Source organism: Grus americana, chromosome 1 (genome assembly GCF_028858705.1).
Source record: "Grus americana isolate bGruAme1 chromosome 1, bGruAme1.mat, whole genome shotgun sequence".
Lineage (NCBI taxonomy): Eukaryota > Metazoa > Chordata > Aves > Gruiformes > Gruidae > Grus > Grus americana.
In genome coordinates, this window is record NC_072852.1 from 215983586 (window position 1) to 216002167 (window position 18582).

At 47.3% G+C, this 18582-nt stretch overlaps 1 protein-coding gene across 3 annotated transcripts in view; it reads right to left on the minus strand.

Moving 5' to 3' along the window:
• Positions 1-18582, minus strand: part of MYO7A (myosin VIIA) — a 103905-nt gene that overhangs the window by 85063 nt on the left and 260 nt on the right. For all 3 annotated transcript variants that reach the window (XM_054809120.1, XM_054809110.1, XM_054809140.1), the window contains exon 2: positions 142-199. In XM_054809120.1, coding sequence (XP_054665095.1) covers positions 142-159 — 18 coding nt within the window. In that variant the 5' untranslated portion in view covers positions 160-199. The remainder of the gene's footprint in view (positions 1-141; positions 200-18582) is intronic.

Sequence of the window (18582 nt, forward strand, 5' to 3'; positions counted from 1 at the left end):
ATCTTGTAACAGTCCTTTTAGGGAAATAGAATAGGATAAAAATAGCCTGACTTGATCCTTCCCCCCAAAAAAAGACTTTTATTAATCCTTAGGGTGATGGAGTAAAATTAGAAATGCTGAAGAGAGGAATGCTTTACTTACCTGTCGTAGAATGACCATGGTTCCTATATAAACACATCAGCAATCACCAAGAATGGACCTAAACCAAAAGAAATCAGCAATTAATGAACTGACACCCTGACTCATAGACCCCAGCACAGGGACTGTCCCAACCCTGAGGGGACAGATGCAGCCCTTAAGTGTGGAAGAGGGCTTGGAGCTCTTAAACTCCCAACGCTTTCATAATGTTAATTCCAGACAGTGAGAGACAATCCTCTAATACATCCAGATTAATGCCTGCACTGTGGTGAATGAGACCAGGACTGAGGTTACTTATGCAAGTAATATTTTGTAAACTGAGTCCTAGAAAGTTACCCAAGGATTAACCTAGCAAACAGACTGATGCTGATTTATTACATGTGTCATCAGATCCCGTGGTGGGAATTAAAGCACATGGAGAAGGGGGAGCCCTGTCCTTACAGCCCACAAGACTGGATGGATTATCATCTCTCTATCAAAACTGCTTTCAGGAGAGGAAAGAAAACCCCAAGCCCTCCACCATAGCCTGCAACTAATAATACCTGGATTGGACTGAGTATCTCCACACTCTGCTCCTGCCTGTTGTGCAAATCGTACCCTTGTGTGATTTACAGATGTATTTTGCATGGGAAAGTCTCATGCTGCTTTTGGATTTGTGCTTACTGATGTGTGGTGCTCCCAGCATTAAATGGGTTTGGTGTGTACGAGTGAAAAACGCTTTCAAAGAATTGAATTTCTGCAGCTTTTAATCTCCAAGTCATCCTTGCTACATGGCAATGAGTAATTGTTATATTTATGACGTGGAACATTTTCCAGTATGGTAAAAATGCTCATGCCTTAAAAAGCAGGCAAAAAGGCACTCTGTCTGAGAGATACAACTCCCGCGAGACACTGGGGATGTGAAGGCTGATGAAGCATGATCTTGCAGGACATAAGACATTTCCCTTCACAGTGACAAAAAGTGGTCCAGACTCGTCATACAAACATAAATATTTTGTTTCAGTTTTTAGCCATAATTTTTATTTTTGTGCTTTCACCACTAAAAGGACTACATTTCCTGGGGGAACGTGAGGGAACAGTAAAGTCTTTCCACCCCCCCTCAACCATCTCCAGGTGAGATGTCCCAAAGAGACACAATATGAGACAGATTCAGTCTCGCAAAAAAAAAAAAAAAAAAAAGAATGATAATGCCCTGTGCAGTGTCCCAACACACTTTCCTCATCGCAAGGAGAGCGATCTCTCTTCCCCACCAGGAGTGCCTGCACTCATCCCATTTGGTAATGTAGGACCTCGTCTTTGGTGCTGATCCTGCTGGCTGAATTTTCTGTAGCTTCTCAGCTGCAGTGAGAAACGTGGATGTTCCCATTCTAGATAGAATGGCAGGATGTTTCTCTATTAGCTCCTGCAGGGACTGCAAAGGCTCAACGGCATTTCCATTTATTCCCTTTTTCCTCACCACGCTGATGGCACCACCTCTACATTTTTAACAACCACATATTTGAAGGCAGATAACTATCCCACTGAACGTTGTAGGAGCTTGCCATCTAAGTGCCTCCACCACCTTAGTGACAACGTCCAGCTGTCGAAACCATCTACATGATCCCTCTGCACTGCCTGGAAAAGGAACTGGTGCCCTGTGAGCAGCCAAGGCGTCACTATTCATTAGGAAATACTGCAAAAATTTTGGCCACGGACCATATTTAATGAATTAATTTTCCTTTTTCTAGAAGATAGATGACTGGTAGAAAAATCATGTACCTACTTTAATATCTGAAAGGCTGTGTGGCAATTTTCCTAATTCTTAGTTTGAATCTTCTCTGTAGCACGTTCACCCTAATTCAGATGGCTCAAAACTAACTTTCTAACCCTGCTAAGTAGTGATCCCTCAGACAGACTGCCTAGGGATGCTGAGGAGTGTCCTCCACTGGCAATAGTCAGTGAAATCTTGGCTTGTCTCAGAGCAGGCACTGGGTGAGGTTCTCCAGAGGTCCTTCCCAGGTCTGTAACATGATGATCATAGGGGCAGTGTTGAACACTAGGTTGAGCAGCAGTTTGAGCTCCTTGGCTGAAGGATATCTGCGATGGACAAGTCATCTTATAGTTCCTTGCCTCAGTTTCCCTCTGAAAACCAGAGATCTCACCCAACAGGAGAGCTCCTAAGTATTCCAGTCACTACTGATTTGCATACTAATCAGCCAAATGGCCTAGGTGAGCTCGCCCCATTGGGTGTCTATGTTGCAAAAGCCATGCATGGGGAATCTCTTCCCCCAGACTGGGCTAAGGCCACAGGTTCAGGTCTCAGAACTGCTCCTTCAGTCATTTATCCTTCTGCTGCTGAAACAAAGCACTGCCCCATGGTTACCCTGGATCTCAGCATAAAAAATACCCCGTATTGAATAGGTTTTAGAATCATAGAATCTTTTATGTTGGAAAAGACCTTTAAGATCATCAAGTCCAACCATTAACCTAGTACTGCCAAGTCCACCACTAAACCATGTCCCTAAGCACCACATCTACACATGTTGTGCCAGGCTTGGAAGAGTATTTACATACCCATCAGTCTGCTTTTAAACAGGACTTTGGTACCCAGAGCCTGTTGTGTTTGTTTTTTTTTTTTTTTTTTTAATTTTATGAAAGTCTACCCTTCAGCCCAAGCCACCAGGCTTGCTCTTGTTCAATGCTTTGTAATTCCCCTTGGGATGCTGTTGCAAGGGAGGTTGTACACAATGGGCAGCCAGCTTTCCCCACTGCTTGCCCAGCAGGGAAAACCCCAAGACGGAAGGGCAGGGGGAGCAGTAGACTGCCCTCCGTTCTTCCCACAGGGATCAGTAAGAAGGATTGGGCTCATCTGAGCACCAGGGAGATCAGCTGCCTGCTAATTCACTGGAGCCCTCATGGAACGAACCGGCCATCTGGACCCTCCAGTCCTTGCTGCCAGGTGAGTGTAGGGGACTTCATTCCCACCTTCATCTCCTATGTGAAGCTCTACAGCTGCTTGTGCTATGGGAAATGTGCTGGGCTAAGCAAAATGTTCCCAGCACCTCTCCCAAATCACTCGCATGCAACACAAGAGCACAAAGGCACCCCTCTGGAAAGCATATTTTTTGTAAATTTGGTTAGTTTTGCAGCTTTGTGGGCATCACTAGCTGAGCATCACCTGAACAGAGCATTTGAGGGAGGGAGTGGCATCAGACTGAAGGGGCTAAAAGATCCTTTAAAGTGCTTGTGGATGCAGAGAGATGTGTGACATTGAACTATACTTGCCACTTGCTTGCAAGCAGTGGTCAACAGAAGTCAAGGAGTGCTTCAGTACAAAGTCTCCACCACGGCGACCTCTCCCATGGCTTTCTTGCTGGTTCTGAAGAGACCCCAAATGCAAGAGGAACCCAACAGAGCTCCACTCTGGAGGAAGAAAGCCTGAGGAGTCTGGATGAAGCCATTATCCAGCAATTGCAAAGAAGGAGGTTGCTATTCTAATCTGTTTAACTGGCATTTCTGTGCTCCTTTTTGGTACTTCAGGACCGGAGTCCAAACACATGACCGGCCATACTGCCTGGAGGATCGCTCCACAGTACTAATCCCCCAGAGCACATGCTCATTAAGCATTGGTTAGGAAAAATTCAGGTATTTCATTCTAAATGCAAATTCTGTTCCTTTCCCCTGAAGTTCCACATCCCACGTGATTTTCCTGACTGCAAATGCAGCGAAGAAAATGAATAATTAATTTACAGGATGTGTGCATTCACATTCAATGACAGCCTGTCGCCCTCTGCACCCAGCTTGGTGTAGAGCCTGTCTTTTGGAGAACACCCTGGACACTTAATAGCATGAAAAAACAAGAGAGGTGGCTGTTCATTCACTGCCTTATGTCTACTTGACTGGCAGACATGTAACATATCACCTTGGCTGAGCAAAGAGATTTAACACACCGGTGCTCTCTTTACACTGCTGCTCTCACCTCCTGCCCTCCAGCAAGGGATCTGAGAAGAACTAAAGATTTTGCAATGTATTTTACTGTTCATCTGAGAAATGGTGAATAAAAAGGTCAGACCTACACCCTTGGAGACAAGCATCTTTGTCCTTACCAAACCCAGGATTCAGATCAGGAAGAAAAACAATGTCTCTTGGTTGAGCTTAAACTAACAAACCCGTCTTTGGGATCTCTAAACATTGAATGTGCACGACAGCCAGCAATGTCACTACGTACCACTCCTTCTACTCTTTGTCCTGCTGCAAGTTGGCATGCTTGGGAAGCTATGACATTGTATTTTTACATTCATCCTGGAGCTCCAAATCAGAACCAGGGCTTTGAGATCAGAAGACATTAGTCTGAATATGGCAGCCATCCATTTTCTTCTTGGCTAAGAAATGTCTTCCCTCCTAGCTTGATCAATGAGTAAGCTCTCAACAGACACAACCCACTACTTCTCTAGGTAATTAGCTCCAAAGGTTAAATCATCATTAGTTTAAAATGAAGTAAGTATCTTCTCATCTGCATTTGCCTTCAGCTTCCCTACTGAGGCCAGTCATATCTTACCAACCACAACTGACCCCACAGATGGGCCCACGTGTCAGGGTTTTGCCCTGCTGCTGGGCCAGGGTGTCACGCACCACTTGGCTTGGAGAGATGACCAGGGCATGGAGCGGAGGGAGGCCAGGATGGTATGCCATGTCTGGGAAACTCTTTGCAAGAGACATGTGCCTTTGCTTTGATATCAGGCTGGGTCCTCTTCATGGTATGACCTGCATCTACTATTTTTTCAGCGCTTCAGTGCTTGATGTCTGCTCCCTGTGAAGGCACTTACAGACTGCTCCCATCAGTTCTCACTCTGCTTTTCAATGAACTGAACACTCAGGCTCTCACAGTAAGAACTTCAGACCCCCTGCCATGGTTTCTGAGCCCATCTTGGATAAATCATAGATACTTCTGATCTCCTGCCATCCAGTGCTGCCTGGGACATCCCTGTCTCCTTGGGCTGTAGTCTTTCCTTTTGCTTTCTTTTCTGCACAAAAGGTGAGTTCTCCCATCTGCTCAGGTTTGCCCTCAAAGCCTATGTGAAGGTTGGCTGTCCAGGACTTGCTGAGAGGTGGGTAACTCGAGTTAAACCCCCTCCTTGGTGGAGGAGAGCCCGGACTTTGAGTCTTACTAGATGAGTGCTTTAGCTACTGAGGTGTTGTCTAAAACATGAGCATCTCCCCTGCCTGAGCTTTGGATTGAAACATTCATGGCAATGGTCATTCACTTACACCTTCCCTTCCTGTAACACAAATATTTTCATCCTAGCAAAAAGAAATAATCATTTTTAACTCCTTCAGTGCAGATTACATGGAGAGTAAAATCCAGTCTTCTGGTTTTGTTACCTATCATGTCATTTAATGTGGGGAACAGAGGCATTTTCATTAAAAGCAACAGTACTGCCCTGAATGCAATGGCAACAGAAATTCACTGAGAGAATCTGCTGATTTTTTTACACACAGGATGGCACTTCCTAAGTTTTTATAAGCGAGCAAACAGTATGAGACTCTTGTGATGGAGATGTGGGGACACAGCAAGCACCACCTGGCCAGCACGCTGCCAGCCACCATGCTGAGAAAGTTCCCTTGTTTATGTCTTAATTGCCACCTCCGCACGGACGGATCAGCTTGAGGTCATGCTGACAGGTGACGTGAGGAATGCGAGGAAGCTGTCACCTCAGCAAGGCAGGTCACCACAGCAATAAGCTGCAGAAAATATTAGAATTACCATTTCTCATGTGACCGGTGTGTCCATGACACAGCCTGCCTGCAGGGTCTGCATGCCCTGGGAGGTGATCAGCACAGAGAGTGTTTTTTTGGGAAAAACTCTGATCACTGAAAGTCAAGAAAAGACTTTCCTACAGCCTTTGGATCAGACTTTTAGTGACCACCAGATTTCCAGTGAATGCTGGTATCAGGAAATGAGGAATAGCTGCTTTGAACAAGAGATGCATTTTGGTGTAAATAATTACCTCCCTGTCAGCGGCGGGTCCAGCTGCCTGGACAAGTGATGGAGAAAGAGAGAGTCAAGGGGAGCTGCAAGCTGACACGTAAAGGTATAGGTGACAGTGGGGGGCAAAGATCCATCGTGAAGCCCTGGATCCTCAGAAAGGCTCCTTGGTGTCTTAGTCATGGATGCAACACCATGCAACTAAACAACAGCCTGCAAGGGCTGTTTTAGGGAACATGCAGATTTTTCTCTAGCTATTCCTGCAGTATTCAGCCTTACATGATGAGAACCACAGGATTAGGTACTAATTAGATTTGAGGGTACTCCCGTTTGGCTTCTCTTTCTGGTGGGTGGATGCTGTTCCCAGAGAAGACCTGGTAATGTGTTCATTGCTTTTTTTTACAAAAAGGGATGTTCCAGTCATCCCACAGTTCTGGGATCTCCAAACCCAGAAAATTCCGGCTAGTCAAAGTAAAACCAACCTTTCCTACACAGAAGAACACAGCCAACCTGCTAATCAATAAGCCAAATAACTAAAGGGAGAAAAGACTGCAGGCGCTAAGGTGGCTTACTGCCATAAAACAGTCCAGGGTGGGAGTAGTCTTGATGCATTAGATACAGATACTTCGCATTTTTGAACATTAGGGTTTTGGGTTTTTTTCATGCAAGTAGCTCAAGGAAGAAAGTACAGCACTAATGCACACTGCAGTCTGTCATTCTGCAAGTGCAACTGAAACCCAGGGAAATGATGCTCGTAACTGAAACCACCTATAAATAGGGTGTAATCTTCTCAACATGAGTGACGGAGAGGTGTCAGGCATTGTGCAATAGGTGGAGTTTCTAGCCAAAGACTTCAGTACCCAAAGGGCCTGATTTTCAACAGATCTCAGGTAGAACTGAAACTTTCTAAAAAAATCTGGCTTCTCTCTGAAAATTGAGCACTTCAACCATGTCCTAAGCTCTCCTAATTGGTCAGATTGACTATGGATCAGCTAAAAATGTAAAAACTGTTATTTCTTTTGACCCAGCTAAAAAAAACCTCATTAGCCAGACCTCCAGCAGTATGAAATGTCTGAGACACAGCTGACTTCAGTCTAACTGTGCTGATTTCCATAAGCTGAGAATCAGGATACCATGAAATGCCAAGGTGGTGATCTCTCTGGAGGCTGAGTGTGAAGGGTTTTAAAAGACAGCAAGTGAAAGGAATGTGATCCTCTGTGCCTTCCTCCGCCAGGAGCTGCAGGCATTAATCACAGCCCGCGATGACAGCTCCAGGCTGCGCCATCCTGTTTGCCTTTTTGCAAAGCATCGCACCAGTCAGTGAAAGGACCATGGAGACTCAATTCCAGCTGCAGGATCTCAGAGATTGTTTAGTCCTCTGCATGCCAGCACCAATCTCCTAACAGAGTTACTGAAACTCTCTCATATTTTGGTTTAGGACAAGATAGACAATTCTCCAATGAGGCTGACACTGCATGTGTGTTTAGCTATATTGAGGGTGCAAGTTGACACCATGTCTTTGTAGGACATGTCCCACAGCATTAAAAGAAACAAAACTAACCAAAAAACATTGCAGGCATCAGAATGTGATTTTAATCAGAGCTTAAGACAAAAGCTAAAGCTCCCACAAAGCCAAGAGCCTGTTCTGTGATGCACTTACTACCTAGGAATGGCATGAAGCAATGCCTGAGCATTTCCTTGCCTCCTCCTGGCCACATCCACAGATCACCAGAGAGCTGGGAGCTAATATCAGTGTCACCTGTGTTTATACACATAAGCCTGGGGACCACGGAGTAAGACAGAAGCATGCAAATCCTAGAAATGGGAGTTCTTTATTACACATCTCTGCTGTGGCTTTCTGCACCACATCAGCAGACATTGTCCTCTCACCATTGACAGCATTGTCATTTAGGTGACTTTATGGTTGTCAATCTTTTCTTTGTTCCTGACACCCAAATGGGGACTGAGCTGTTCAGGGGCAGACACAGCATTTGATCCAGTCAAGCAAGATCATCTCCATGACTATGGGGACAAACAGGTGCTTCCAAGAACCGATTCACTCGATTTGTTGGAGAAGTCAGCATTATTTCTCCCCATTGACTACCAAGGAAGCCTGAGGTGACTGGTTTTCATGTGAATGTCCCCTCATCTCTCCCATCCCTGCGCTCCCTGAGCAGCTGGGAATATGTCAAAAGACCACTTAGCTGCCTCTGTGGGACTGGTTTGGCCCTCAAACCACCTTTTGAAGGGTCTTGGTAGCAGTACCACTCAATGAGTCCCAGTCAAAACAGCTACATTAGAGCGAGAGACCACAGAAAACTCCCTCCTCTGGAAAAGCACAGAGAATCAATACGTAGCCTCTGTTCATCTGAGAGTAGTCAGGAAACGGGCATCAATTTTTTAAGCCTCCAGCAGGAAGTTCAATAGATTTGCCCTGCATTCAATCCCTCCAAAAAGCCCGGCAGGTAGAGAAGCTGAACAAAAGACCTGACCTTTTTTCCCTCCCTCTGCTTTCACGTAGCCAGAGCAGAACAATGGACCACGGCGGCATCCGATCCCAGCTCGCCGCAGAGCGCTCGGCACAGCCTCCTGAGGAAGGCAATTTCCCTTTGTGCACCAGCTTCTACCAGTGACTGAGTATTTTTCAACAGCCACAGTAATTAATCAAATAAAGTATCCTTTTGCAAAGTGGTCAGGTATAATTTCAGCATAATCCAGACCTAGTAGGCTGAGTTGATCTAGGCAAAATGCTGCACTTGCAGGTTGGCCAAATGGTGTTTGCAATCTGTTTTCATGTCCTCTTTATCCATAGATGAACTCCCAGTCTTGCTAGGGTGTCCACATGGGGCCTGGCACATGGCAAAAACAAATTAGGAGTAAAGTCCATCTTTGAAATTGAGGGTGATTTATCACATAAACATGGTCTCGAGACTCTCCTCCTTGGAGCAGGTCTGTCCTGCACGGTGCTGGGCTGTACTAGAAGTTCCCTTGCTGGTCCTGAGCACACTGGAATGTCCACACAGCACTGTGCCAAGATCAGAGCTCAAATCCTGCCCACCCATGCTCAGGAAACCCCAACAAGCCTGGCCTGAGCAGACCAACAACTGTCAGTGAGGTCACCATGGACCTGCTCCTTTGTGGGCTGCTCAACCCCTGCCATTAACAGAGCAAGGTATACACACAGATGTGGTTGACATCACGTTGATGTGTTTTACAATGAATGCATGAATTTTGGAGGAGATTCACGTGTGGCATGTCCTGTTTTGTGGCAGGTTCAGGAGGCAGCAGCCTTCTCAGCCATCTGGGCTCTGCCAGCCCTGCAGTTGAACCACAGCCATTAGCCCTTAGCTCAGATGCAGGTTTAATCCTTTGGTTGTACTGCTCAGGCAGCTATGAAGACTGTGTCTATAATCTGAGAACAACGCTATGAAGATCCAAGGGAAGAGTGTAGACATGTATATACACCCCATATAGAATGATATATATATATATCCCCTAGATATATACTCTGGCCAATCCTATATTACTGGCTCCATTTAGGAATAACTGGGCCATGTTATGAAGCAGATTGAACCGGATCATCTCCTTGGCCCTCCAACCTTTCTATCTATCTCATGAATCTACAAGACCACAGGCCTTGCTCCAAGACAGAAGGCAGGAGAATGAGCACTGCATCCATTGCAGGCTGGGACCAGGGCCCCAAAATGAAATTTATGGGGTATCAGATGATTTGTCCCATGGCACACTGGAGCTTGTTCCTGAACTGGTTTCAGAGGGATTTAGGTACTTGGGCTCTTTCTAAGTCTCATGAAGTGCTCCCTTTTAAAACAGTCTCTGGATGATCTTGTCACCACCCAGACAACGTGTGGCAGAGGTAAGATCTGAACATCAGACTAATCTCAGTCCAATAACTTAATTACTAATCCACTGCTGCTTTTTTTTTTTTTTTTTGCTATAGAAAGGTTCGTTAAAGAGAGTCTTTATCGTACCCACTGTTTCAGTAATCACTCCAGTGAGCTATTACGCTGTGTTATTCCCTCACGAATCCCAGCCTATTTATGGAGGAGGGGATGATGGTATCCTCATTTCACACAGAGGGAAACCGAGACATGGAAGGAGGACGTGACTTCCCCCAAGGTCATGCAGGAGAACCAGGAAGGTGCGATATGCCTCTTACAGACACCCAAGTCTGTGCCTATGACTCCAGATCAAAATGCCTTTAATAAAGGCAGCTCCCCTGCTCTTTTCTGTCCTTAATTTGTCCTAATAAGCAGCTGTCTCACCCTCTACTCTTGCTGGTCCCTAACGGTCTGGCCTCGGCTGTGCTCTCTCCTTCAGTGCTATTAGTGCTGGCTGGAGCAGGGCTTCTGCAAGCTGTTATAATCCTGCGAGGTTTTTTTCTCAGCAGGAACCCCTTTGCTGGGATTTTCGGTGAAATCCTCCCTCTGCCTGCCCCAACACTATCCTCTTATCTCTCATGGTCCTGGAGAAATTCAGGACGGCCCTTCAGAGAGGCTGGGGTCAGCCTCCAAATGCAGGGACTAGTAGGATTAAGTGGGTTCAAATCAGAAGATATCAGCCCTGTTTTATCTTGCTGAGACTCCTGATGACTCCAAAGGGTGTTTTGCTTGAACAGGGACTGTACAAATTAAGTAGAGACTCTGCTCTGCCCTTCCAAGGTGCCTTTGGTGCAATCATCATCTCATCCCTCAGGGCAGCATGAGGCAGGACTGGGAGACATCAGCCCTTTAATAGCCCGGAAGAAAGGGGGACAGACGCTCACTGACTCATTGGCTGCACAGACAAAAGCTATACCAATTTTGCAGCTGGGGAAACTGAGTCATGGGGGGCTGTTTGCTGCTTCATCTACTGCTTTTCACATATTGGTGGTGTATCGAGTTGCTAGATGTGCTTCAGCACATGGGATGCTCCATGCTCTCAGGGGCATCATATGGATGAGCTGAAGTCATGCTTGCAGGTCTTTGTCAAAGCAGAGTTAGACTAAAGCGTATGTGAGGGGGTAGATTTAGATTAGATCTCAGGGAGAAATTCTTCCCTGTGAGGGTGCTGAGGCCCTGGCACAGGTTGCCCCGAGAAGCTGTGGCTGCCCCTGGCTCCCTGGCAGTGTTGAAGGCCAGGTTGGATGGGGCTTTGGGCAAGCTGGGCTAGTGGAGGGTGTCCCTGCCCATGGCAGGGGGTTGGAACTAGGTGGGCTGTGAGATCCCTTCCAACCCAAACCATTCTACGGTTCTATGATATATTAGGTGTTGCACAGGCATAAAGTAAAAGTCAGTGCATCCCTAAAGCAGCCTGGATGGGCAAAAGAACTGGAGGCTCCAGGAGGTGAAGTGACTTTGCCAAGTTTCCACCTGGTGAAGAGCAGAGCCAGACATAATGATAGAAATCCCTCTGTGAGCAGCAGAGCTAACCAAAGCCTCATTTAAAACCATGAAACTCCAAATAATAAGATTTCTTGACAGTCAATAGGACATAGTCCCCCCAAGAAGCCTTTCCTGCAGGTGGAGCATCCAGAACAGCTTTCTCACCCTACCTGGGCTCTCTGGTGTCCCACGGGAGCTGTCATCATGCTGCAGGGTGCTAGTTTCCTCCCACGCCTGCCTGTATATTTGCAGGAAGTGCCTAGGAACTTCATTTCCTTGCTACAGCTCTGTCAAATTTGGAGTGAACTTGGTCAACAAACTACCATAATTAGGTGACACATCTAAACAGACAGGCAGTGTGACCACACAAGCCTTCTTTCCTATGGAAATCAGACTAGATGAGCGAGTCAGCTTTAATCAGGTACTTAATTTATTCTGGTTTTAACAAGCTGCTCTGTTCCCACCCTTGTTTGCAGTATTTTGAGATATTCCTCCAAGGAAAGGGGTGGCTGTTGCTATTTATGATTTGCTCTCAGCTACACCTAAGAAACGGGTGTTTGCTGGAGACAAGTCTCACTCCCTGGGTTGAGTTCAACATCACAGCTGCCCCTGAAAATCTTGACTTTTGTTCCAGCCCTTTTTATTTAGTATCTTCCCTGACTGCTGAGCTCAGTGCTGAGAGGACAGGACCTGGTTTGCTACTCCATACCATAATCTGCTGTGTGCAAAACCCAGATATAACAGGGCACTGGGGGACATCCAGAGGGTTATTTCTAAGAGCAATAAGGTTGCCCAAACAGCTTTCATCCTCTGTTACCCACCAGCCTAATCCGTACTGGTACAATTAACCTGAATGAACAGCAGTCCAAATTTGCCCCATCATGATATCCCAAGCTGATATGGCTCTCACGGCGATTTGGCCAAGATCACTGGGTGCTCTCTTGTCTCCCCCTGATGCTTTGGGTGCAGGCATGACATTTAGCAGTGGAGAAAGCAACATCTCCATGCACTCATTAGCACTGGTGACATCACCAGGCAGAGCTTCCTCCCTGTTGTGCTGGAGAGCAGCAATTTCTTACATGGGAGGGACGATGTCCCTGCAGTATACCTGCTCTGAGAGACCTCCCCAGCGTGACAGCAGATTGGGCTGACCTGCTCATTAATTGTTTATAAGTCTCCGTGTACCGCTTTACTGAATTACATAAAAGGTCTAATAGTTCCTGCTATGGATCCTGATCCCTGGGTGGGCTGTGTCTCAGCAGTCGAAGTGCTCTGAGATAGCTGGTAGCCCTGAAAGCCTGCAGAAATGCAAAGAAATCCTAAAGGACTTAGGATTAATGGAGAGCTTTGTCCATCCTTTTTTTAGCTCCAGGATGCTGTAGCACCACCAGCCTGGCGTGGGAGCATGTTTGGGAGGTGTATCAGTATCAGTAACAACATTGACAGCTCATGGGGACTTTCAGTAATTCCAGCAGCACAATGTTTTCTCACGTCTGTGCCAAAGACCACCCTGGGCTCTTGCAGCTCTCCAGCATACAAAAAACATGCATAAAGCCAGCTATGCCTGACCTTTTCCTGCACTTTACTTCCAAAGACAGACCACAGAAGTCTGTGTTGTCCTGGTTATGTTGTTCTGTCAGGAATAAAAGCAGGCAAGAAGCTGAGCAGAGGAACTGAAGAGGAAATGGGGATCGTCTTGCTCACTCTGACAGTCCTCTGCAAGCAACTTCTCAATGGGCTTGAAGAAGGCTCTTGCATGGAGGTTACAGATGAAACAACCACTCCCTTTATTACTCTACATAGAAACCTTCTGCAGGCTGTAGGAGAGACAAACCCTGTGTGTGTGTGTGTGGTTTCTGGAGTTCATCTCAGCCCAGGGTAAATCTGCTGGCCTCGATGGCGCTGATCCAGCAAAGCCGAGGGATGAGAGGAAGCAGGACAGAAATAGCCGGGGCAACACAATGTAATGGCAACCACCACTGATGCTGGAAAACACCCAAAGGCTCGGACGTGGGAGGCGAAGGTTTGATGCACTCTAGCTAGGCTTGCAGGGCTCCTTCCAACTCGCTACAACATGCACTTACTGTACGCCTCTGTCCTCGTGAAAGAGGTCTGCATGTCCTCCTGACAGCCTCAACCAGGCGAGGGGACCCTATCTCTGATGATGGAAGGTGTTATGGTTTGTGGGTGTTCCCCCCCTGCCCTTTCAGCCCCGCTGTTATGGTGAAGCTCTTTGGTCCCGCATCAGCTCAGTGGGACCTTTGCCCAGACTGGGCATTCAGTGCCACCGGGAGGCAAAGCATTTTCTTCTCCCAGCCTCTCTCATCAGCATGAATTCAAACTCCCCACACACCAACACGCACTGGGCATGGAAAACCAGCTTGTTAACTTGCAAAGCAAACCTCAGGCTAACAACAACCTGGGTCAGCTCTGGGATTCTCAAGAAACCACCTGCCAACCCTGGCCTTTCTCGCAGTGATCTAGCTGATCACCATCTTTGTGGGAATTACTTAATGGCCTGCAAGAGATCTGATATAAAACCTGCAAAAAAATCCCATTAAGCTCCTTCTGCATCTGCTGGCATGAAAGTATTTTCAATGAAAAAGGAAAAGAACAAGTTTTATTTTCCTTGACCCACGTGATACGTGGCACTGCTACTAAAGTGATGAGGCTGACACCTTATCTTCTCAGAGACAATTCAGAAGTGCAGCGAGGCAAATATCTCAGAAGAGTTGTTTCAAGGAGGATCTCAGGGCATGAACAACTCTTGGTGAGTGGGAAACATGAACTCATGAGCTCTACATAAAAAAGCCCTTACTGGATCCAGCTTGTGGGCTCCCCATCTATTGCGTTTCTCTGACAGTGGACAACAGAGGATGCCTAGGGAAAAGTATAAAAGCAGGGTGAAGATTTAGTGGCACTACTCCGTAATACTCCCCCAGACTCTAATAATTAAATTGCAGCTCAATAACTTCTAGAGCCAAAGAAGGGTACCTTTTGTCTTTTTTATATATATATATTATAGCTTTTGAGAGGCTTTTCATCAAGAAATTTGTCCAAGTGCTTTTTTAACCCACCAATACTTTTAGGATCCATAACGTCCTGCAGTAAGGAGTACCATAGATGCCAGGTTGTGTGAACTGTTATTTGCTTTGAATGTGGTCTCTGTTAGCTTTACTTGATGCTCCCTAATTCTTATATTGCAAAGGAAAATTAAGGAAAAATCATCCTTTTGCCTCCACCACCCAAGCATGATCTTCCAGCTTCTATAATGTATCTTCTTCCCATCTCTTTTGCAGCCTGAAGTCTTTGTCTAAACAATTCTTCCTTATGTGGAAGCTGTTCCATACCTCTGTCCATTCTTCCTTTTTCTGAATCCTTTCCTGCTGACATATATCATTTTGGGGATGGAGGGACCAGAACGGCACACATTATTCCAGTTGCAGGCACGCCAGGGACTCACAAAGGTGCAATGCTCTTTCAGTTTTCATTCCACTCCTGACATCTGTTTTGCATTTTTTGATTTGTATCACTTGAAATAAGTCAACAGAGGAGTGAAACATGCTCTCTGGACAATGCCAGATACCCTGGGGAACACACAAGAGCTGGGTCCTGGTCCCAAGACTAGCACAGCCCAGGTAGGGCTCAGAGAACCTTTTCTCTATGCCTCAGGGTGTTGGGCAGTTGAGTTCTGCTCAGCATTTGCAAAGCCCTCTCAGGTGGAAGGCTGCAACGTGCAAGCACCATGAGACTAAACCATAATATTCCTAAAAGTCTTTATATTTATATGGTGCCATTGACAGCCACCTTTATCCAGGCACTGTAGATACCTGCCATTTTCTATTTATCCTCCTATGCCAACCTTCACGTTGTGCCTATCCTCCCTCCAGCTCTGTGATGATGCCAGGTTTATCTTACCATTGCCGAGGTCAGGAACTGCTGCACTGACTGGCTTTGTCTCCTGAGGTGAAGCCCCCTCCCAGCACAGCTCCCACCGTACAGCCCAGTGTCAGACGGGAAGAGAGGAATCACAGAGGCTCAGTTCTCCCAACAGTCAGCATAACCTCGAGCATGTCCTCTTGCAAGTCTTCCTTTCTTTACACATCTTAAAGTTGGAGGCCAGGCTTCTTGTGCAGCAATAACAGCAGTGGAAACCTCCACCCCAGGCAGCTTGTAAGTCTATAATCAACCTAAAGTTGATTAAAACCTAAGTTTTAACTCCTTTCATGCATGTGGAAACTGTATTCAGGTCATCTGCACCCCGGGCAAACGCTTGGTTATTACACCAGGTTAAACGCAGGAAAGGGGACGGCAGCAGTTGAACCAACATGCTGTGAAAGGAACTTGCTAGGACTGAGGTCCAAGAAGAGCTCAATGCTTTTCTGCAATTGCTCTGAGACTGCCAATGGGATAAAGCACTCAGTTTTTGGATCCCAGCTGGGGTGAGGTGGGAGTTGGTACCTAGCTGCTCAGGTCGGGCAGGTCTGGAGAGGACTCAGCCAACGGTGCCAACAAATGAAGGGGTCCCCAGAGATTTCTGGTTTTGGATTTTGAACTTTTGTATATTTATTTGGCACTGAATCTACTTCAACTGACTGATTTTCCTTTGATTTCCATACGTTGCACTCCCCTTGCAAAGTAGGAACAACCGCACTCTGCTCTCTCCTCGTATCCTGACTGCAAGAGCTTTTCAGAGCAGGGGCTCTGTGCACAGCTCCAGGCACAGTGGGGCTTGGGGGTGTTACCAGGAGATGGGTGGATGGACAACCTAAGCTTGGACACTGCTGGGGCAATCCTGTCCTGAGAAGCTTTCTGGCCCTACATAGCAGCTCGGCTGGGGGACCAGACCATCACAAACACATCGGCTCATCCCATATCAGGTTCTCCTTGCACGTTGCCTAGCAGAGAGGAGTGTTTCACGGTGCAGAGCTCTCTGACATGCTGTCTACACATCCTGCCAGGCCCTTGGTACACTGACACTCGTCCCACTCTGCTTCAGGAGCAAGAAACCTCTCGCTCTGCCCCAAACAAACAATAAAAGTCCCCGTTTCTCCTCTCACCCTCAAAAGCGACCGGCAGAGCTGATCTAACAGTGAGTGGAGGCAGCAACAGCATGGTGTCAGTGTGGACAACCAAAAACATGCCTGGGACTGAGTGCCTGAAGCCACCTCTCCCGTCAGCCCCTTTCTGCCGGACTTGGAAGCTGTTCTCTGCAGCTCCAGGAAAGGCTTTGAAAAAAACCTACGAGCTGACAATGCCTTCATTAATCACAGCATAATCCTTTCCATGGCAACCCAAGGATTGCGAAGTCACAAGTTAGCAAGCATAAGACAGAAACACTGTACAGCAGACCCCGGTCCATGGAAATCTAATAGTGAGCGAGATGAATTGACTGCTCTGAGGAAGGGAAATGAGTTAGAAATAATACTGCCTTGGAAAAGGGGTTCATCCTGGGCTGGATTCAGATTTCATAAATGTTGGTGTCAGTGGGGAAGTCCTGTAACTTCAGGAAGTTACTCCAGTCTCACCCCAAAAAGCCCATCACCACAACGTAAACATTAAACTCGATTTAGACAAATGTGTTTGGAAATCAGCAGGGCTCAGAGACTGCAAAGCCATGAGTGAAAACAATTTTGACTGTCAACCAACAGGAGGGAAGTGCTGCCCTGGTTTTTGGCCTTGTTTGTCCCTGTTCTGCTGTCCCTGGGATAGTTTAGACACAGAGTAGGGGGAAGACTTGCACAGGGTGTCACAGGGATGCAGGTTTTGTCTGAAGCTTTGGCAAAGCTCAGTCCAAAGCTGCAAAACCATCCCATACCTTCACACCAGCACTGTTGGGACCTTGCAGTCCCTCACCTCATGGGAAGAGAGATAAGACCTCTAGCATCACACAGTGAACAAGGAGGGGAGCAGAGTCAGCTTGCAACACAAGCCATGTCCTCAACATCTTGATGCAAAGCACAGGTTAACCCCATGGGGCTGGTGTTTGGACATCATTTTGCCCAGACTATGGAGACAAGCACTCTCATGCCAACACAACAGTCTGGGACTGTGGGAAGACCAACTCCAGTTCCTGCCAGTGCCTTCCACAGGGGGTTTTAGCAGCCAGGGACAACCAGGCAATCTTAGACCCACTGGCCTGTTGCCTTTCAAACTCTCCCTCCAAGTTGCCTACAAGACAGGTCCTCCACCATACACCCAGTCTTCCCAGAGATGCCAACAGATGCCGGTTCCACCTTTGTTAGGATATCATGACTGTAACTATCCTAGGAAGTCCTGGGAGTGTTCTTTGGTACGGTGCTCAGCTGATCCAGCACAGCCCATGCTCGTAACATTGTACTGCCAAACCAGGCAGCAAAATGCAAACTGCTTTGTGGGAATTGCTTATCCCACACTGGCTCTCGTTCCCTGCCCAGGGTTGGTCCTAATAATTTAAACAGCCCAGGAAGGTCCTGGGCATTGCTTATCAGCACCAGTGTGACCCAGGGGACACGTCACCAAAACACAGTCTGGACACAAGCTGTGCTACGCTGCAACCAGGGGAAACTCCTGATGCTCTCTGAAGAGCAGCACTGGGTGCTTGAGAGCAGGTTGTGTTTTAACTGCCTGGCTGGTGCATTTGGAGCTGGATCGGAGCAGGGAAAGGGTGAGGTGGTCCTGGGACTGATGGGGTTGGGGGGACACCTGAGATCTTGTGCCACCACCAGCAGGTCCGTGCAGCAGGCACATCCCCAACAGCCTCTTCCCATCCCTAAGCACTTCCAGATGTATCCCGGAATATTGAAAGGGCTGTGGAGCAAAGGGGTGGGGGGCTGCATACCACAGCACAGGAGGGAAATGACCCCCGCACCCCAGCTCACTGCTAGGTGACCCAAGCTAAATTAAGCAGCAGCTAGAAATTACCGAGGCACTAATCCCCGCTGCAGGAGCAGAGCTGGCTCGGGGCTGATGGGCATTTCTGGCAGCCCTGTGGTCGCGTCGTCTCCCTCGCTCTCACCGAGCCCAGCCCCTTCCCCAGGTTAGATCCGGGCTCTGGAGCAGGCTCGCTGCCATGCAGACCCGCCGGGGGTACCCCCGGTCCATCCCACCCCATTGCAT